The sequence below is a fragment of the Nycticebus coucang genome, chromosome 11 (assembly GCF_027406575.1).
Source record: "Nycticebus coucang isolate mNycCou1 chromosome 11, mNycCou1.pri, whole genome shotgun sequence".
In the NCBI taxonomy this organism is placed as follows: domain Eukaryota; kingdom Metazoa; phylum Chordata; class Mammalia; order Primates; family Lorisidae; genus Nycticebus; species Nycticebus coucang.
The window spans coordinates 88,503,923-88,525,999 of NC_069790.1; the positions used below are offsets into that span (position 1 = coordinate 88,503,923).

Sequence of the window (22,077 nt, forward strand, 5' to 3'; positions counted from 1 at the left end):
GCTTATCTTTGAGGGGTCTCTCATAGCATTTCTTTCTTTCTGAGACAGGTATGAAGTGATGCTAAAATGCTGGCACCCTAAAGCCGAAATGCGCCCATCCTTTTCTGAACTGGTCTCTAGGATATCAGCGATCTTCTCTACTTTCATCGGAGAACACTATGTCCATGTGAATGCTACTTACGTAAATGTGAAATGTGTTGCTCCATATCCCTCTCTGCTGTCATCACAAGACAACATCGACGGTGAGGTGGACACATGATAGATGGATATCCCATGATCCCCTCCTGGGGACACCACAGTACTAGTCCAAACAGCAGTCCACACTTTGTCCAAAAGTTTTTTCACTGCCTGACCTTTGAAAGGTTGATATTTTTTGCTTTTGCCAAAATTGCACTATTATAGGATTCTGTATTGTTATTTAAATTGCTGGAGCCTAAGGAATTTCTCATCTGACAAAGCATCAAACCAAAGGCTTTGGTCCCACAAGCCGGGGGACCCAACAGCAACCCTGCAGCTTTGATGACACTCCTGTCACCTTGGAGTCCAAAACCTGAATTCTGGGTTGAATTGGGATCCTACTTGAATTCATACGAGGACCTGAGGCAATGCATTTTAAGGGCTTCTTGATCACAGAAAATCCAGAAGAGATGGTGATGGCCAGGACAGACATGGCAGCTGCAGAACCAGGCCACTCATGTAGAATTTGGGTGTTTCAAAAAAATATTATACATTGTATGGTCACTGTCATTTTCATTACCGATGTTGTCATTCATCTATTAGGTAAACATTCCTTTTAAAACTTTTGTATGAACATTCCTTCTGTTGGAGGAATATCCATAGGCATCTCAAAGTTTCAAAACAGCGTGACACAAAATGTGTTTATAAATAAACAGGGACACTTACATATTGTACATAGACAACATTAAGAAAATTTTCATGAAATAGCTTAGTATGATGAAATATTTAGCTGTCATTAAAAAATCAACTATTTGAGAACAATACTGCTCTGAGCTAATGATGAATATGGATATGTAGATATTTTTTCTTTTTTTATGACAACTCTGAAAATAAAACCAGTAATTTGTGATGATCAATATTTTTAAAGGTAACTTGGCATGTTTTTAAAGCAGAATACATTTTACTAAAAAGTTCATTGATTCTAATCACAGCTCATAAGCTGAGCAGAGAAAGGATCAATGGATTGGCAATATTAGCCTTTTTCTCAGGTGACAGCTTCGCAGCTCACAATTGGAGACAACTTTGGGGGACATGTTTTGAGCAAAACATATTTTAGAAAAAAAAGAGCAATTGAAAATTCTGACTATTTCACCTGGATGAATAATAGCTCCTTTGAGCAGGACTTACGTGATATTTTGTTTGGTGGAATTTTGTGCTTACTACTGTCTAGTGCATGTGGCGTAGGTTACTCTAACTGGTGTTGTCGATGTAAACATTTAAAGTATTATATTTTTATAAAAATGTTTATTTTTAATGATACAAGAAAAATTTTGTTAGGCTACAAAAAGTACTGCACTGTGAACATTTCAGAAAAGGTATGTCAGACGAAGATTAATAACCGCATGGCTTTAAATGGTTGTAAATTGTGATAAGGAAATTTACTGATTGCCAGTACACCCCACCCTCATTACATCACCAGGACTTGAAGCCAAGGGTTAACACAGCAAGCAAGAAGGGAGTATGTCATCACACTGAAACTCAAGAGTCGAGTTTGGCTGTTGTTGCAGGAAAATGATTACAACCAAAAGCTTTTTTGACAATGGTGCGACTTGCCAAAAGACACAAGGAATCGTACTGAAGAAATATTTCAGGTTAAATATTACTATTTCATGAATGTAAAAAATAATACTAATTTACAGAATATTGTAAGTGGTGATGACAAAAAAAAAATATTCTGTGCTGCAGAAAGAAATAACTATCTCTCCCGGGATCAGGAGAATGAAAGCATGGAGATCAGAAAGAGCTTGTGGAAACAACCCACCAGCAGGACTGCACACCTGTATATACTTGCTTGAAAACACAGCAGTGTGAAAGTCAGGTTTGCTATTTATAAACTTGTCCTTAGGTTAAAGTGTTTGAACAGATGGAGGGAGTAAGTGATTCTTCTAGGAATTATATACTTGTCACTGCCTATAGCTGCAGTTGAGCTGAATGGTACTTTGTATGTTAATAGTTATTGTTCTGATAAATCACACTATTAAAATAAAGTCATGTAACATCTTGTATACAGAGAGTTGATTATTGCTAGTCATGCTTGATTATCTACTGTGTTTACATAATGACAGAGGAAGCCCAAGATTGATTTCACCTGGCTGCACCAAGCTCCTCCATAGGGGAGCCCTTAGTCAAGCTAATGCACAGTAATAGCTAAAAGAACTTGCATCCCTGAATGCTGGGAAGTCTCTGTCTTTCTAAGGGTGGTTTTCTCTGAGTTGGTGAATTACCTATACTTTTCTGACAATCTTCTAATGGCTAGAACACCTGGTTCCTATTTTGGCATGGTATTCCTCTCCATCAAGTATCCCTTAGACTAGAAAATAGGACAGTGGAGACATGGCCCCTGCATTAGCACAGATGGAGAGAGAGACCTTCTTGCCCCCTCAAAACTACTCTTTCCACTTACACAGGTGCCCACCCCTTGGGAATCCCCAGTGACCAGAGAAAATACCTTCAGTTTCTCCCTATGTATGTGTTTATAATGGGAAAGGAATTCAAAGGTAATATTCCATTTATCCAAGAATTATGACACTTGGGGAAATCTGATTTTTTAAAAGACTTAAGTTTAAAACAATGCCTACAAAATACCATGATTCTTTATTGGGAGATAATTCAATTCCTATACAGATCCAAAGTCTCTCTAAGCCACAAGGTACATATATTCCCTTAGGACAGCAGTTCTCAGCCTGTGGGTCGTGACCCACAGGAACTGTATTAAAGGGCCACGGCATTAAGGTTGAGAACAACTGCCTTAGGAAATTCGATCCGGACTCTGCCCTGTAAGATGAGAACCTGTCATCATTATATCTCTGATTTCTGGCACTCAGTTGATTCTCAAATAATTGCCTAATTGAAACAGCATTTTCTTATCTTCAATCAATCACTTTAAATCACCATGGACGAAGTTATTGCCTATGTAGGTCCCATGGTGTTTGGAGAACAGTGATATGGAGCAAGCAGACTTTTCCGGGGAAAGGGAAATAAAAAGATACCCCTTTGCAAAATTGCACTTGAATTTTTAATTACCACAGGATTTTTCACTTCACAATGTAGGCACCAATTATATTTTCCCTATCTCTGACCTACACAGAGGGATTTGATCCTTTAAAAAATATGGGGAAGGTAGGTGGCATCTGTGGCTCAAAGGAGTAGGGCGCCGGCCCCATATACCAGAGGTGGCGAGTTCAAACCCGACCCTGGCCAAAAACTGCAAAAATATGTGTGTGTGTGTATATATGTATGTATATATATATATATATATATATATATATGGAAGGGATGTAAAACCAGTATAAATACATCAAATGCTGACACCTTGCATTGTTAATCTACCCAATGTAGTTCAGGAAACAAGTTAGAATCCTAGAAAAGAAATTGATTCGTGTTTTATTTTTAACTCAACAAATATTTACTGAGCATCCATGTATGGCAGGCCCTGTACTAGGTAATGGGGATATAAAAATAAGCAGTTCTTTCTCCCCAAAGAATTTCATGAACTAGACACAAGAACATGATTAGTCAGTATTAGAATTAGGAATTTCTGAGATCGGTAAATTGTCCCAAAGAGGCATCACGGTTTAAGCACACAAAAAGTGTGGGCTTTGGGGCAAATAGACTGAGTTCTGACTCAAGTGGGGCAACATATCAAACCTCTCTAAACCCGTGTTTTCCTCTGTCCAATAGGTGAACAGATAGGTTAATCCTGCTTACCTCACCAAGTTGTTTGAGGACTAAAAAGAGTATGTAAAGGCACCTGGACCACCATAGTAGCTCAATACATGGAATATTATTACCTTTAGTCTTGGGCAATAAAAGCCCACGTAAGTGTAGCCTGTGGTTGGCTAAAAGGGAAATGAGACCCAAAAGAGATGTTATAGGTATTTAAATCCAAATCTTTAGCCATTCCTCACCTCACACCTGCTTTGGTTTCATCTTTCCCTGAGCATGATAAGACAGGGTGGGGGCTGAGAGGATGACCAGACAGGACACCTGTCCCCTGCGTGCAGGACATCTGCAGGAAACCTCCATCCCTTCTTTCTATGAACTCCCCACTCATTCTTTTTTTTTCTTTTCTTTTTGTAGAGACAGAGTCTCACTGTACCGCCCTCGGTAGAGTGCCATGGCATCACACAGCTCACAGCAACCTCCAACTCCTGGGCTTACGCTATTCTCTTGCCTCAGCCTCCCGAGTAGCTGGGACTACAGGCACCCGCCACAACACCCGGCTATTTTTTTGTTGCAGTTTGGCAGGGGCTGGGTCCGAACCCGCCACCCTCGGCATATGGGGCCAGCGCCCTACTCACTGAGCCACAGGCGCCGCCCCCCCACTCATTCTTTAATCACTTCCCCAATGACTGATTTCCTTTTGTGTCTAGAATACATAACAGATATGGAAAAGAAGAATCCATCTAAGTTACAGCAATGTTGTGTAAAGGTGCAATGATAGGAGTCACAGATTTCAGTATTGGTGTTTAGAGATTATTATTGTTCCTTATTTTGCTCAAATAGATGGTTAATGACTATTCAGTCTCAGGTAGAAGTGGACTACATACGTTACTGATTTAGTTATATGCTACATGTGTTGGGAATACAAGGACTAACTACTTCATGAATCTTCCCATCCATCGGGATAACTAGACACACCTAGGTAGCTACACAGACACACGTGATTCACTCTCATGCCACTTTAGATGATTTGGGGATGTACAGAAGTATGCAGGCATTATGCCCCAAAGGAAAAGATGATTATTGCTGTTTTTACTCTTCATACTTGAGGTTTTTCTTCAGGACCATTTCAATTCTCTATTTATCAAAAAATTCAAAAGAATTTCAGTCATCAACTGGTGAAATATTTCAGTTGGTGAATTGAAGGTAATAAAACAGAAGCTTGCCCAAACTGTCCTTTGTTGTAAATTATACCAGAGGTCTAGATTACGTCAGCCAAAGATATTGATCACAATGCTGAGAGGTTTATAACTACTATTGACTTACCATGTGACCCTGAAGCAGAAATCTAGGAAAATTGCAAAAGCATATCTACAGTAATGAAAAGTCCATCATTAATAGGAATTACTATCTTGCCATCCAACTAATACTTAATTGGCTTCAAGGCAAATATTTAACAAATATTGGAAACAGAAAACACTATGTCTTCCCCTTTTTTCCATTTTCTCAGCTATTTTGATGAATGTGGTTTTCTTAATAAATAGTGCAGATTTTTTAAAGCAGATATGAATTAGTTATTTGTCCATATAAAATCAGCATTCAAATTTTCAAACAGATCCTAGTCCTTTACTATTATTATTATTACCTTAATAAAAGGCTAGTTCCTCATAGACACCAATTTAGAATAGGATTCAGGTCCTGTTCTCCTGCGTAGTTAAACCCAAGCTGGTCAAGCATTCTGAAAACCAGGTACCATCCAAGAAGCAACTCTGGGAGGAAACAGCCCTACGCAGAATGCATAGACAAATTTCTAATGTAAATTAAGTACTAATTCAACAGTATTCTGAAGCACTACACCCAGATCACAATGAGAATTAATTTTTATCCCTTTTCTTAAAAAGAACCCCTTTGTCTTTACGTATTCACTTTTCCACTGTCACATGAGTACATTCTTTTCACCACATGAGTTCCAGGCTGGCAGAAAACATCCACTAATCCTTAGACCTCTCGGCTGGAACGACAAAAATGCATAAAATCTTACCAGGCCAAAAGAGATCAACTTTAAAAATCTTTGGCATCCAAACATGTCAGAACTGTTTTTCAGCTCTGGCTCCCCCAAACCATTTGTGTTCCTCATTTATGGTCTAGGGGATCTATAATACCAGTTCTTATTTTTGTTGGCAGCCTGAAATTTTCAAGCACCATATTTCATGTACCTTCGTTGGTTGATCATAATTTCCACAGTTGCTTTATGAGTTTTCTTCTCCCTGTCTCTAATTCTGGGAGTGTCAGGCAGTGGTCACGGACAGACCGCTCTCAGACAGCAAACTCTCAGTTGACGTTTGCCACGCTGTCCCTGTGACATCTGCTCTTTCCATTATAGTCAAGCCGGGGCTTTCCTTTTGTAGAACTGGAACTAAACAACCATCATATTCATCAGTGGCAACAATTCTTATAAACAAGAAATGCTGAAGTCAGAGCCTTTGTGAAATCCTGCCCCAAGAGACCACACTTCTGAAGTCAGTCCCATAGTCGTTAGAAATGATTTCCAAAGTTCCCGTAAAGAAAAATTGCATAGAAACCCAAATATCCTAGCTTGATACCACGGCAAAGCTGTTTCCAATTTCTTGTTAAGCTGTGAGAATCCAACATAGAGAATTTAAATTAGCTTCAATGGTCACCAAAGACCTATGGGAACACCTCCAGGAAGAATCATCAAGTCACTGTCAAAAAGATACTAAACAACACGTTTCAGAAAGAAGATATCCTATGTTAAAAGTGTATAGGTGTGTTTTCCAAAAATGAATTTAACCGATAAAAATCATAATGATAACAATAATGATCTCATCCCTTGATATGTCACAGGAATTAATGACTGCCTGAAAGCTAATGGGCTAAGGTAATGCTCTCAAGAATTAGTCTTGCTTAATGAAATGCTGTTGGTTTAATAAACGAGTGCTTATAGTGACAGAAAGTAAAAAATCAGGGCTGCCACCATTGACAAGAAAAAAAAAAGCTAATGAAAAAATATGTCATGTGCTGATTTTATTTATTTTATTTAGTTGTGATTCAGAAAATATATATCATTATTTTCTTTCATACCTCAGTCTCATATTTTTATGCTGAGGATATGTTCAGTATATAAAACAATATATTGATAGAGAATGAACCTGTTAATAACAATGCAACTCCTTCTAGCAAAGGCATATTGAAGTTCCTAAAATTGTTTGCCTTGAATCATTTTATTTTAAATACCCTGATCTGAAGAAAATGTGGATCCTCCACGTGGGCTTTCAAATACTGTCTCTAACTTACACTTGGCTTAGAAGTCCTTACTCAACATCTTATTTCAAGATTATTCTAACAGCTGACCTCTTGATTCTATCCTCTCCATATTGTCTCTTTCTTATAACCTAAAAACAGTTACCCAAATTATCTAATATATCTGATTATGTCACTTTCCTGCTCGAGAACCTGTGCCCACCCCTCGATGGAGTGGACCTCAATTCATTCTTTTGTTCTAGTTTCATTATAAAATATATCTTCGTGGAAAAATTTTAAACTGGACAGAAAGATTTTACATCCCTCTGACTGATTTCTGTCATCTTCCATCCCCACTCTGTACAAGTAACCGATGTTGACACTCACATATATTCTTCCAAAAATGTTCCACCCTGCATAGGGTCTAAACTAAAATAGACAGTAGCTTTTATCTTACTGAAGAAACTATTATTCAGCATGCTGCCCCCAGTCAAGGAAATTGTTTCCCTGCCTCTGTGACTTTGAACTCCCACCAGAAATATGAGAATACAAGCTGTATAAAACAGGGCTAGACCAAGCTAATTTGAATCACACTACCCTTCAAACCAATTTTTTAAATTGTTTTGCTCAACTTTTACATACATGGAGGGGCGATTGAAATTATTTTCTCTTAATAAGAAATTGCATGGCTCGGTGTCTGTAGCTCAAACAGCTAAGGCGCCAGCCACATACACCAGAGCTGGCGGGTTCAAATCCAGCCAGGGCCTGCCAAACAACAATGACAACTACAACCAAAAAATAGCCGGGTGTTGTGGTGGGTGCCTGTAGTCCCAGCTACTTGGGAGGCTGAGGCAAGAGAATCACTTAAGCCCAGGAGTCAGAGGTTGCTGTGAGCTGTGATGCTATAGCACTCTACCCAGGATGACAGCTTAAGGCTCTATCTCAAAAAAAAAAAAAAAAAAAAATTGCAAAAGCAGATTTACTTGTTTCTTTCCCTTTGCCAAAACAGAATAAATATAGATATTTTAAAAATCAGCAAAATATTATACTTTTCTAAAATTCTAGTTCTTTTTTTAATCGAAGTTTACAATGGAAATTTCCAGACTGCTTGGAGGTTATAAAAGGTTTTAAACTTAGATAATAAAAATAAATTGCCATTTCTGATAGGCATTGTTCTGTGAGGGATTATTTCAGAATCTCAGCTAACTGACAACTTTTAGCTGACTGGGTCTATACTTATGTGTGGCCAACCTCCATCACAGAGATGAGTTGTTTACTGGAGCAAGTTGCTTCCCTTCCCTCCAACTATCCTTTTGGCAGACGCACACCCAATCTAATTTTGACTGTTACATAAAGACCCACATGTGGAAACCTGAATCACCTGGCATCATATTACTGACTTAATCCAGTCTAATTTAGCCCCAGTGACCTGCCTCACAGGCCTACCCGCCCCTCCCCTCTGCTTGGCAGCTCCCACCACCCAGAGGCTAGGTGGGCACCCTTGGGAATCAGACATGCTAAGTCTGAGTCATTTCTACCACTTTCCAGAAGTGTGATTTTGGACAAATTGCTTAACCCTCCTAAGCCTCAATTTCCAAATCTATAAAACAAAAATTCTAATAGTGGCTTCCTCATAAGACCGTGCAAAGATTGAGTGAAATGATATATGCAAAGGTCTCAGTAAGTGGCAGTCATTGTTTCTGGAGACCTTGCCTTACTCCAGGAAAGATTCAATGTAGAAGACTCTAGACTAAAATTACAGGTAGTCCCCGGATTATGAACGAGATACATTCCCAAGCATGTCTCTAGGTCGAACTTGTATGTCACTCAGATCCCTAATGAATAGGACATATATGGTAATACTAATAATAACACTAGCATAATGGCTCATTTGTGGTAATAATAATTCAATGTGAGACTGTAATAATAATAATAATAATGCCCCTGGATTATAATAATAAATTACAGAAATTTGTATAACTTTGTAGTTCTTTCAATTCCTAGTCTAATAGGAATGTCATGCTTATTTTGATCTTTTAACCAAAACAATAACCTTTCCATTTCAATAATTAATCCACCACGCTGCTTAATAATAATTGATGCCTTCATTGGAGCCCTGACTTTCACATATGTGATTCTTCTCACTTTGCTGATACTTTATAACTGTTCCAGTAGTTGAGCAACGGCTGCCTAACACTGTCCCTATGAACGATGGCCTGTCTCTGAATGCTTAATTATTACAACTTTTACTTCCATTGTAATCACCTTCTTTTCTCTGCAGTCTCACCTGCAGGACTTGCAGTGGACTTCTGCTTTGGAGACCTGATCATAAGGGTAAACACAGACTCACAAGATGGAATAAAAAAGCGAAGAGCAAAGTGATGCTATGCACAGGCGGCCATGTAGACCAGCTGCTAGCATAAAGCCATTTGTACCATGCAGCTTTGTCTACAGGCACAGAAGAAACTAATTCCTGAATTATATGTAGGTCATCATGAAAGTTTTGAGATACACAAAATTCAAGCAATGTAAAATCTGTGTAGACAGCAACAAATGAAGCCCTCCCAGCAACACCTATAAGCTGAGCAATTTGAAACCTACTCAGGTGAATCAGGAAGGATGCTGTTGACTGTGTTTCTGGGAAATAATGGACCATAACCCAGTCTGTCTCAAAACTTTCCCATAATTTAATTATTTCATTATAAATTGTCCTTATGGGGGAGCCTTGGGAGACCTTCTGTAAGTATGGTGATCGTAAGTCAAGTCATCTGTAACCCAAGGACTGGCTAGAACTCCAAATAGGTCTATAGTTTGACACAGTTCAGAAAAATGTGAAGGCAAAATTCAGGAACATGGATACTGGTTTCCTTCACCCTGTTAACAGTACTAACCTGTTATGAAGACCATGGTCCTAGTCCGGTCTGACTTCACTACCTGCAAGACCTTCCATGGCACCTAATCATTCTACATTGTACTTTAATACCGCCCAGTGTTGACTGTAAACAGGAAATTTTATGATGTTTTTATACAAGCATAAAGCGTTTTATGATTGTTAGATTTATCAAAATACATGTTTTACTTCACAAGTCTCCTAAGAAATTCTTCGATCAGTAAAACTTCCTCTAACCAAGCCCAGCATTTCATTTGCTCCAACATAATTGCTGGAGTTGTTTACACAAATCTGTACTCAGAATCAATGGGCTAAAGGCTACACAAGGCAGCAAATCTGGCCCCAGCCTCTGCTCAGGCCTGCTGGGTGCTCATTGCTAGCTGACCCTTAAACAACTCCATGTCCTCTTTGGAGTTCAAAGTTTGGGGGTAAAAAAGCTGCCCCTTTTCAAAGATAAACACAAATGTAGATCCGAGGTGGTGTCCTGAGCTAACATGAGACACATTGAGTTTGAATCTCATCAGAGCAGTGTTTTTCCAACATAACAAATTGCTCTTTGTTCAAATCAGAAACTGAATTCCCTTTATTTTCCAAAATCGGCGCTGCCAGGTTTCCTTGATTTAATTGTATCTCTTTTGTCTGCTGACAATGGAAAGCAGAAGAAAATAGTCTTGCTAAGGAAATGAAATATTACCAAGAAAAACAGGCATTTTCACACTGTATGAGGTGGGCTTTTTTTTTCTTCACATTCAACTTTTTGTAAGAAGAAAGGTCTCTACCCTTTGAAACAACAGCATTATTACAGTGACTATTAGGTCATATCTACATAACCCAAAAGAAAATGTTGAAAAGAAAATTAACTAGTTCATAAGGGTATGGACAACATTATTTTTAAAAGGAAATGGTTCTTCATACATAGAAAGAATAATAAATGAGGGCCAAAAAATGCAGTGAGAGTTGAGGTAATTATTTAAATAATTCAAATAAACAATGTGTGGTTAACTGAGGCATCTGTGGAGTTCAGGTAAAATTATTTAGAGGGAACACAAATTAACCAAATCATTACTGAAATTCTTTACTTTATTTAACTAAAATTGCTCTTGCTTCAATATCAGAGAACTCTGAGTCCTGTTGACTGATAGGGAGATGTTGTAATGAAAGAACAAACATTTGAAATAAGATAGTGCTAGGTTCCCATCCCAGCTCTGCCACCTGCTCAACATTTAGCCACACAAATTTGGATTTTCATTTATTAAATTAAAAAATATTATTCAGGCTCGGCGCCTGTAGTTCAGTGGCTAGGATGCCAGCCACGTACACTAGAGATGGCGGGTTCAAACCCAGGTAGGGCCTGCCAAACAACAATGACAACTACAACAACAACAACAAAAATAGTGGGTGCCTGTAGTCCCAGCTGCTTGGAAGGCTGAGGCAAGAGAATCATTTAATCCTAAGGGTTTGAGGTTGCTGTGAGCTGTGACACCACGGCATTCTACCAAGGGTGACATAATGAGACTCTGTCTCAAATAAATAAATAAATAAATAAATAATATATTTAAATAAAAATATTATTCAGAGCCTTCTACCTAATAGGTATATTTCTATGGAAAGAACAGATTTGATCATTTGTTTATCTTATCCAATTGCATTTACATGTTTCCTTGAAACACCTTAACTTAGATGAAAAATTTTATGATCATTATCATAATTAGAGAAAGTCCCTAAAACAAACAAACAAAAAAAAGTAATGATACTCAATTAATAAAGAGTGTATAATTAATCAATTGACTAGCCAAGACTGCTGTTCCCAATGGGCACTTATTCCAAAGCAGGGAGAAAGAAGAGGAAAGAAAAGGAAGGAAGGAAGGAAGGAAGGAAGGAAGGAAGGAAGGAAGGAAGGAAGGAAGGAAGGAAGGAAGGAAGGAAGGAAGGAAGGAAGGAAGGAAGGGAAGGAAGGAAGGGTGGTGTGGTGGCTCACACCTGTAATCCTAGCACTCTGGGAAGCCGAGGCAGGTGGATTGCTTGAGCTCGAGACCAGCCTGAGCAAAAGTGAGACCTCGTATCTATTAAAAATAGAAAATCTGAGGCAAGAGCATTGGTTGAGCCCAAGAGTTTGAGGTTGCTGTGAGTTATGATGCCACAGCACTCTACCCAGGGTGACAGCTTGAGACTCTGTCTCAAAAAAAAAAGAAAGAAAGAAAGAAGGGGAGGAAGGAAGGAGAAGAAAGAAAGGAAGGAAGGAAAGAAGGAAGGAAGGAAGGAAGGAAGGAAGGAAGGAAGGAAGGAAGGAAGGAAGGAAGGAAGGAAAGACGGAAGGAGAAAGGAAAGGAAAGGCGGAAGACAGGTAAGGAGGGAAGAAGAAAGAAAGAAAAGAAAAAGAAAAGAAAAGAAGGGACAGAGGGAAGGAGGGAAAAAGACAAGGAAGATAGACAAACATCAGAACTTTCAACATTGGGTGGTTCACTGGTGGAACATTCCAGTGAAGCCATGGAACCAGACAGAGACCACCTAGAGACAGAGGCCAGAGAGAGCCAAGGTGAGATTAAGAAGGTGAGTTACTGCACTGCAAAATGCATCTGCTACAAGCCTCCTAAAGATACTCAACAAATGTTAATTTCTTCCTTTTTTATTTCAATACTCTCCTTCCTCATTCCCACCATGCAAATATAATTAATCTCTGGCTCTATAAAAAGAGAACTGAGCCACTATGTACCCTAAAGAACAACATAGTTTTTTAAACTATTTTTTAGCTCACTGTTTTTTTTTTTTTTTTTTTGCAGTTTTTGGCCGGGGCTGGGTTTGAACCCACCACCTCCAGCATATGGGGCCAGCAACCTACTCCTTTGAGCCACAGGTGCCACCCAGCTCACTTTTTTTTGTTTTTAGCTCAATTGATCTAGGCCCCAACTGATTGTGATGGGTGAGTAAAACTACAGCAGTAGCAAATCGTTATATATCCCAAATGATGTCTCTTCAGTTCTTCTGAAAAATTTTGCTGCATTCAAATTGTTCCAGAATTTGCCTCACTAAATTAACATAAATTGTATCCAAGATTGTCTTCTATCTTGAAGAGGGGAATTGTGCATCCTGCATTTACATGTTCCCTTGAAACGCCTAAACTCTGCTTACACTTAGATGACAGACTTTGTGATTGTTATCATAATTAGAGAAAATCCCTAAAACCAAAAAAATACAAGGATGCTCAATTAATCTAGAGTGTGTAATTAATCAGGATTAGGTTCAGAAAACCCCCAAACAACCTTGGCTTACAGGAGATGGATTTCATTCTCTTACACTAAACAGGTTGGGGGATGGGCAGCCAGGGGCTACAGGGGAAACTGCAGGCAGGAGAAGGGTAATGGATGAAAATTTACCCACCAGGTGCAATGGACACTGTCCAGGTGGTAAGTGCACAGAAAGCCCTGACTTCAGCATGACACAATGTATCTGTGACACAGAAAGATTTGTACCCCCTTCATATTTTGAAATTTTAAAAAATTCTCCTTTTGATGATTGGTCCAAAAACACAAGCTATCCCTGACACGATCACCCAACCTGAGTACTCTGATCAAGTTTTATCGTACCCAATTTTAGTAAATTCAACATTTACAGATGATCTGTACTGCATGAGGCATTTGGTCAGGCAATGAAAGGGATAAAATGATGTACAAATCTTCACAATTTTACACTTTTATTAGGAAAGAAAAATAAAGATACAAATCCAAACTAGTTAGGTTATTGTCCTAGGCATACACATTAATAAACTTGTAAGTTCACCATAGAAAGAGATTCATTACAACAGTAGGTGCTGGACAAGATTATCTGAAAGAAGATACATCTAAGTTTGACCTAGATGGACGGGCAGGAAAAGAACATTCGCCCTGAAATAATTGTGTCCTCAAAAAAGTCAGAAAAGCACAAAAATGGTTATGGAACAAGAGATGGTAACATTTGGGGGGAAATTGTAATATGCCTGTTGATAATGGGTCTTGGAGTACAACTGACTGTGAGCTTCCCACGTGTATAACCTAGGATCTTTCTTATTTTCTCATGATCCAGGAAATCCAAGGATGGGATTGGGTGATGGGAAAATACAGTCAAGATAAAAGAAGGGGAGTCCTTTGCTCTTTTTGGCTTCCAGCTCCTCAGTTCTGACCATGCCAACTCACCCCATCTTGGGAGTGAGCCCATCAGGGCTCTCTGTGCCACAGGTATAATGCCAAACTACCACTGCATGGGAGCATTATCTCTCTTGGAAGAACACAGCACACAGTCTGGCACACAGACTGCAAAAATGTTGTTGAAGAGTCATACAACCCTCCTGCCACTAGGATATGTACTCCAGTAGCCCAGAGAGGGCTCCATTCATGAAAACCTTTAATATTGCACTAAGGTGAATTAAAAGGCATAATGAAAGCCTTTCAAAACAGAGGGGCAACAAAATCAGAATTACCAGTTGGGATAATAACTCCAACAGCATTGATGGGAAAAGGAAATGCCTTATAAGATCAGTTAGGAGACGGTTTCAATCACGCAGACGGTTTAGATGACTAAAACAGAAACTACGGCCGCATTGAAGGAATGGCAAGAGGTCAGCATCCCACAATCACGTGGCACTGTTGCTTTCCGATTGTGTTTGATGGCACAATGGTTTACAACCTCAACTTTCTTCCCTGCCTTATCATTAGTGTCACTTTCGCATAATGAAGACTATTCCATCCATTAACTCTACTAACATTTGATCTCCCCATAGATTGAGGTTAAAAATTAATTACTCTTCCAACATATTGATTGCATGACTATAAATATAAAAACAGAACTACAGAGCAACTACAGGGATCCTTTGTTTAAATAGCATGTTTGCTCTTTTTAAAGGAGGTAATTAATGGAGAAAGACCTTGGAGCATAGTTGAAAAGCAACCCTTGAGTGCCATCTAGTGTTAACAACATATTTATTCATGTTCTGTGTATGTGACTTCCTCCAGTGAAAACTAGACAATAGCTGAATAGAAAAACCAGACTCTTGGAAACGGCACCGGTTTAGGATTGAGCAACACTCGCCCATTCCACCATGGGCAAGAAGGGCAAAGTTGGCAAGAGCAGACGGGACAAGTTTTATCATTTGGCAAAGGAGACGGGTTACCGTTCGCGCTCTGCTTTCAAGCTGATACAGCTCAATCGCCGCTTTCAGTTCTTGCAGAAAGCCGGAGCCTTGCTGGACCTGTGTGCTGCGCCAGGGGGATGGCTGCAGGTGGGTGCCAAGTTTATGCCTGTGTCCATTCTTATTGTAGGAGTAGATCTGGTGCCTATCAAGCCTCTCCCCAATGTGGTGACTCTCCAGGAGGACATCACAACAGAACGTTGCAGGCAGGCCCTGAGGAAGGAACTGAAGACCTGGAAGGTTGATGTCGTGCTCAAAGATGGGGCTCCCAACGTTGGGGCTAGTTGGGTCCATGATGCTTATTCACAAGCTCATTTGACACTGATGGTTCTGCGTTTAGCTTGTGATTTTTTGGCTCTTGGTGGCTGCTTCATCACAAAGGTTTTCCGTTCTCGTGATTATCAGCCTCTGCTGTGGATCTTTCAGCAACTGTTTTGCCGTGTCCAGGCCACTAAGCCCCAAGCCTCTCACCATGAATCTGTAGAGATCTTTGTAGTCTGCCAAGGATTCCTGGCTCCTGACAAGGTTGATAGCAAATTCTTTGACCCCAAATTTGCCTTCAAGGAAGTTGAAGTTCAGGCAAACACTGTTACTGAGTTGGTGACTAAGAAGAAGCCAAAGGCTGAAGGCTATGCTGAGGGTGACCTCACTTTGTATCACCGAACCTCAGTCACTGACTTCCTTCGAGCTGCCAACCCTGTTGACTTCCTGTCCAAGTCCAGCGAAATCTTGCTGGATGATGAAGAATTGGCCCAGCATCCAGCCACCACTGAAGACATACGGGCATGCTGTCAGGACATCAAAGTGCTAGGGCGTAAGGAGCTCAGGTCCCTACTGAATTGGAGAACAAAGCTTCGGCGATATGTGGCCAAGAAGCTGAAAGAGCAAGCAAAAGCACTGGACATCAGCCTCAGCTCAGGAGAGGAAGAAGAAGGTGATGAGGAAGAGTCAACCACAAGGCGACCCTCTAAGGAGGAAGAGGAGGAGGAACAACTGAATCAGGCCCTGGCGGAGATGAAGGCTCAGGAGGTGGCAGGATTAAGGAGGAAGAAAAAGAAGCTGCTACGTGAGCAGAGAAAGCAGCGGGAGCGTGTGGAGCTGAAGATGGATCTGCCTGGGGTTTCCATCGCAGATGAGGGGGAGACTGGCATGTTCTCTCTGCGTAGCATTCGGGGTCACCAGTTGTTAGAGGAAGTAACAAAAGGGGATATGAGTGCTGCAGACACATTTCTGTCCCATCTGCCAAGAGATGACATCTATGTGTCAGATGTTGAAGAGGATGATGATACATCTCTGGATAGTGACCTGGATCCAGAAGAAGTGGCAGGAGTCAGGGGACATCAAGGTCTAAAGGACCAGAGGTGTGTGCAATATGAAGTGGACGATAAAGAGGAAGAGGAAGAAGAGAACCCACTACTGGTACCACTGGAGGAAAAGGCAGTGCTACAGGAAGAACAAGCCACCCTGTGGTTCTCAGAGGAAGGCTTCAGTGGCACTGAGGATCATACTGATGAGGCCCTGGAGATCAGCCAAGCTCAGCTATTGCACGAGAGCCGTCGGAAGGGGCAGCAGCAGCAGCCACTGCCATCACAACCACCTTCCAGTTTGAAGACTGAGAAAAAGTCTCCCTATTGCTATGATGAGGCCTCTAAGGGGACAGAGGCTTCTTCAGGGACAGAAGCTGCCACTGGCCCTGGAGGGGAAGAAAGAGATGGCACCTCAGACAGTGGTGATAGTAGCAGCAGTGAGGATGAAGAAAGGTGGGAGGCCCCCATGGTAGGAAGCGCAACCATGGGCCTAAGTCAGATGACGATGGGTTTGAGATAGTGCCTATTGAGGACCCAGTCAAACATCGGATACTTGATGCTGAAGGCCTTGCTTTAGGTGCTGTTATTGCCTCTTCCAAAGAGGCCAAGAGAGACCTCATAGATAATTCCTTCAACAGGTATTCATTTAATGAGGAAGAAGGGGAGCTTCCAGAGTGGTTTGTGCAGGAGGAAAAGCAGCACCAGATACGGCAGTTGCCTATTGACAAGAAAGAGCTGGGGCATTACCGGAAGCGCTGGAGAGAAATCAATGCTCGTCCCATCAAAAAAGTGGCTGAGGCCAAGGCCAGAAAGAAAAGGAGGATGCTGAAAAAGCTGGAACAGACCAGGAAGAAGGCAGAAGCTGTGGTGAACACAGCTGTGGAGAACACAGTTCTCATCTCAGAAAAGAGAAAGTGGCACAGCTGCGAAGTCTCTATAAGAAGCCTGGACTTGGCAAGGAAAAACGCCAAGTTACGTATGTTGTAGCAAAAAAAGGTGTAGGCCAGAAGGTGCGCCGGCCCACTGGAGTCAGAGGCCATTTTAAGGTGGTGGACTCGAGGATGAAGAAGGACCAAAGAGCACAGCAGCGTAAGGAGCAAAAGAAAAAATACAGGCGGAAGTGAGCAGGGTTTACTGGACCTCTGAGAAGACTAAGGGGAGAGGTGGTATGACCCTCCCTGGCCAGCTTGAATGGGTACAGAATTCCCATGGTGGTCCAGAGCAGAGAGGAAGCCGTCTGCTTGAAGGACAGTCTCCCAAGAAAATATTGCTGAACTGTCCTTACAGACCCTACAACCCTTCCATGAAGAATGTGGGGATAAAAAGTCAGTGTGAAACCATAAGGGGAAGTTCAGTGTGGGGTGCATTCATTGTAGCCCAATCCCAGGGATATGGGGCTCTTAAGCTTTCCCCCATCCTATTCTTGAATAAAACCAGGGCAGTGGAAGAAATATCTTTAAAAAAAAAAAAAAGAAGAAAGAAAGAAAAACCAGACTCTTAAACTGCCTTTCTTACTTACCACCGGTTATAACTATCTTAAACCAAAAAATATTCACTTTTGAACTGGCCTGAAAGGAAGGCTCTGGTTCAACGTGTAGGTCATGGTGAGTTACCCAAAGTAAAGGGCATTGCTTTCAGTTTTGCTGAGTCGCTCATTCAACTCTTTCATTTTATCATCTTAGGAAAAGGTTGGCCCTCTGATAGCTCTATATCTTGTAACTATTTCTTTTCATCTCTTTACCAACTAGTTGCAGATTATCTCACCTCATTAAAAGTGAACTCATAATATTCCATGAATTAAAAGATGGAGAACACGGAAGAGGTTAGGAAGTGGTGTTGAAAACCCCTGCCATGGAAATTCATTGCTGCCGAGGTGGCTCATATATCAGAGCACTGCCTCTGCGGACATTAAAATTCACTTTGTTTCATGTCTCTAATACCGCCCAGCCCTTGGGAAGCACGAATCTGACATTATATTAGGCAATTCACGCTGACCTAACTCGAAGCAATCATCACTGGTAACTTAAAGTGACTACACTCCAAAAGAAATAGAGCCTAAGGTCACAGTTGTAAATCTTACCACAGGAAGCCAAAGATTAGAATCTTTATGCCAAGTGCTGCGGATTCCTTTGTGTAAGGAGAGTCATATTTCAAAAACCTCACTAATCTGAAACCTATAGGCAGTTGTGACAAGAGCAGATATGGCTTAAATGGCATCAAACTCACATTTTAAAGAACATGGGGTAAATCAACTTTTTTAAAAGGGTGATAACATTTATTATATATTTGAAACTGAGACTTTATAATTTTAGCTTCACACTCGATTAAAATTCACGTATCATAATTTTTTTTAAAGGACAGGCCTCACCATTTTGCCCAGGCTGGTCTCAAACGACGGAGCTGAAATGTTCCTTCTGCCTCAGCCTCCCAAGTAGCTGAGACTATAGGTATGTGCCACCATGACCAGCAATTTCATAAATTTTATGAATAAAAGTTAACATAATAACTAAATTATAATTAATTAAGGTGATCTTATGTCAGTGTATATTTGCAAGAAGTTTCTGAGTTTGCTATGATAATGTATAAACAGGATTTTTTTTTCAGTTGGAGTTTTGTGCTGTTGAGACCAAGGTCAAAGGTTCAATCCCTAAAGAGGACAGATGGCTTTTTTGTTGTGCCTCAAGGCCATTCTATCATTATGCCTCTTCAAGAGCAAGGGGCTTTGGGAGAGTAAATGTGTACATTGGCCAGCGCTTTTTTTGGTTTGTTTTTTTTTTTTGCTTTTTTTTTTGGCCGGGGCTGGGTTTGAACCCACCACCTCCAGCATATGGGGCCAGCACCTTACCCCTTTGAGCCACAGGTACCGCCCCTTGGCCAGTGCTAAAGAAAAACATTTTTTAATGTTTTCTTATTTGATTTTTTATTATGTAAGTAATGTATGCTATGTGTAAAATAATGTCAGGATGTAATTATTTAAAAAGTAACATGCTTTCAGACTTCAACAATCCCCCTTCAATGCTGCCTCTGTTCCAGTAGAGTCCCTCACCCATATTTACATGCCTCTTGTGCTTACAGAAAGACTGACAAATATGTTGATTCTAGAGTTTTGTGTTTTTGTTTTTGTTTTTTTGTAGAGACAGAGTCTCACTCTATCGCCTACGGTAGAGTGCCGTGGCATCACACAGCTCACAGCAACCTCCAACTCCTGGGCTTAGGCGATTATCTTGCCACAGCCTCCCAATGTAGATAATCTGCAGCAGTTTACTTTCACTTTGCACGATTACAGGGGTACTCCTACGGTTTATAATACAGTCTTTCTCATTGCTGCCTGATAATCTATGGGATGGATGCCTCAAAATTTAGTCATTCCCGTATTCATGAGCATTTAGGTTGTTTCTGCTTTTTCTGATTTGTTTGGTTATGTTTATCATTACAAGTAATGCTGCAAAAAATATCTTTTACATATACCCTGATATACTAGACTTTATTCATCTAGGGTAGTCCCAAAAGTGGGATTGCTAAATTAAACATTGTATGTATTTTACTAGATATAGGCCAATTATTTTCCCCAAAGAGTGCACCTTTTCATACCCCCAGCAATAGGTGAGAGTACCTATTTCCCACCAGTGTGAGATGTTGTCACTCTTTTTTCACTATTGCCAGTTTAGTAAGTAAAAACTGGTTTCTCACTATTGTCATAATTCACCCTTCCACAGTTAACAGTGCAGTTCACTCCCTGTGTTTATCTGTATTTATTAGCCACCTGCATTTCTTCTTTAAATTGCCTTTTCACAGCCTTTGCCCCATTGTATCTTTTCCCCAATTTTTTCCTGGGTTGTTTGCTTTTCTTAGCAGTTGATAAAACCTTCTTGTATAGTCAAGATATTAATCCTTTCTCTTTATTTCAAATTATTTTTCCAGTCCATCATTTGTCTTTGACTAGGACTGTGTCTTTTGCCATACAAAATTTTTAAATTTTGATGTAGCCCAATATGTCCGTCTTTGGGGGGTTATGGGTTTCCTTCTCCTCTACCCATAAAGGGACATAGAGAGTCTTCCTGACTCCAAATCACAGAACAATTTCAGGTATCTACTCCAATGACAGTGGGTTTTGAACTTTGGGGATTTACTTTATGGAAAGTAATGATGCCTAACCAATGGGAAATACAGGCTGTGCCAGGAGCTGTGGCAAAATGGTGCATGCACAGCCGTCTAGAGGCCATGATGATGGGCCCTTGGGTAATGCTGGCTCGGTATGACCACACTGTCTCCTCTTTTTTTACTCCAAGATTTTATATATAAAATCTCCCAACTTTATAATATGCCTACCCATTTTTTTAAAAACCAATTGCTCAGGCCAGACCAAATGAGTCTGTGTGTCTCTGATAGAAGTCTTAGTTCCTCTTGTGGCACTTCCACTAGGAAGAAACAAAAGGCCCAAGGATTCACTGAGCAGCTGCTTTGAATTAGGCAGTGAACTTCATATATAGCATCTTTTTAATCTTCAAAATATCTTTCTACATAGGTATTTGTATGTCCATTTTATAGATAAGAAAAATGAAACTAAAGATGGATTAAAAATTCATCCTTATCAATCAGCCAGTAACAGCATGGAGATTTTAACCCAGATTTTCTAGTTCTAAAGAGTAGCTCATTCAACCTTATCAGGCTACAACCCTTATCACATTCCAAAGTAGAAGGTCATCTTTATTCTCCCATTTTTTAGAAAGTGGTCTATAAAGATCTTTAGGAACATTTTCAGAACTGCTTGAAATATAGAAGGGTTGCCAGATGAGATTTTCCCATATGTCAAAGATGAAGACTGCTATCCAAATCAGTATTAACTTCAAAATAAAAATTGTCACTGGGGAGACTTGCCCAATGTTGGGAAGATGTGTGTCCAGATAATGCTACAGAGATTGCAAACAAAAAAAAACAAAAAGGAGAGCAGAGTAGTGATCAAAGTTCCTTTGAGAAAGGAATCTCACTTCTCTCCTTCCACGGAACTGAAAAATGGTGGCAAAGATTAGGATTTTTCCAAACGCGGGAATTTGAAGAAAAAGGCATCTGCTCAATTAGGCCTTTCATTTAAAGGAAGTAGCTTGTTGACAAACACATTTGTTATTCCCACTGGTCTGGGAAAATTATCACAATCATAACAATTTATAAGTTCCAGGACGCCAAGGATGATGGCTTCTGTTTTTGTTTTGTTTTTTTTTTAATATTGACTAATTTAATCCAGGTCTCGGAATAATGCATTGTGCAAAGAAACCAAAGGTGATATAAAAAGTAAAAAATAATTGATGCAGCCTCTGATATCATGTTAAGTATCTAATATTGAAAGAAAAGTTTTGTCCTTGGACACATAGAAAGTCTGAGCATGTGTCATAACAAAAAGATTTGTTATTTCCTCGATTTCCTCGAGGTCTGAAATTTTGCAGAAAAAGTTAAAATGAAAAAGAACAACTTCTGTGTTGTTACTAAGATCTTCATCATACTCTGCCAAAATTACATTCTATGCAGTATTTCTTAAGATGTGGCAAAAGGATACAAAGCAA

The 22,077-nt window shown here is 40.1% G+C and overlaps 2 protein-coding genes across 4 annotated transcripts in view; both read left to right on the forward strand.

Moving 5' to 3' along the window:
- MET (MET proto-oncogene, receptor tyrosine kinase) overlaps positions 1-2,243 on the forward strand; it is a 118,866-nt gene extending 116,623 nt beyond the window's left edge. For all 3 annotated transcript variants that reach the window (XM_053609256.1, XM_053609255.1, XM_053609257.1), the window contains exon 21: positions 49-2,243. In XM_053609256.1, coding sequence (XP_053465231.1) covers positions 49-259 — 211 coding nt within the window. In that variant the 3' untranslated portion in view covers positions 260-2,243. The remainder of the gene's footprint in view (positions 1-48) is intronic.
- Positions 2,244-15,083: 12,840 nt separating this feature from the next.
- Positions 15,084-17,970, forward strand: LOC128560056 (pre-rRNA 2'-O-ribose RNA methyltransferase FTSJ3-like). The gene is given in 3 exon segments (XM_053553527.1): positions 15,084-16,980; positions 16,983-17,423; positions 17,426-17,970. Coding segments are annotated over 3 exon segments (2,517 nt in total). The 5' UTR covers positions 15,084-15,122; the 3' UTR covers positions 17,644-17,970.
- The last annotated feature ends 4,107 nt before the right edge of the window (positions 17,971-22,077 follow it).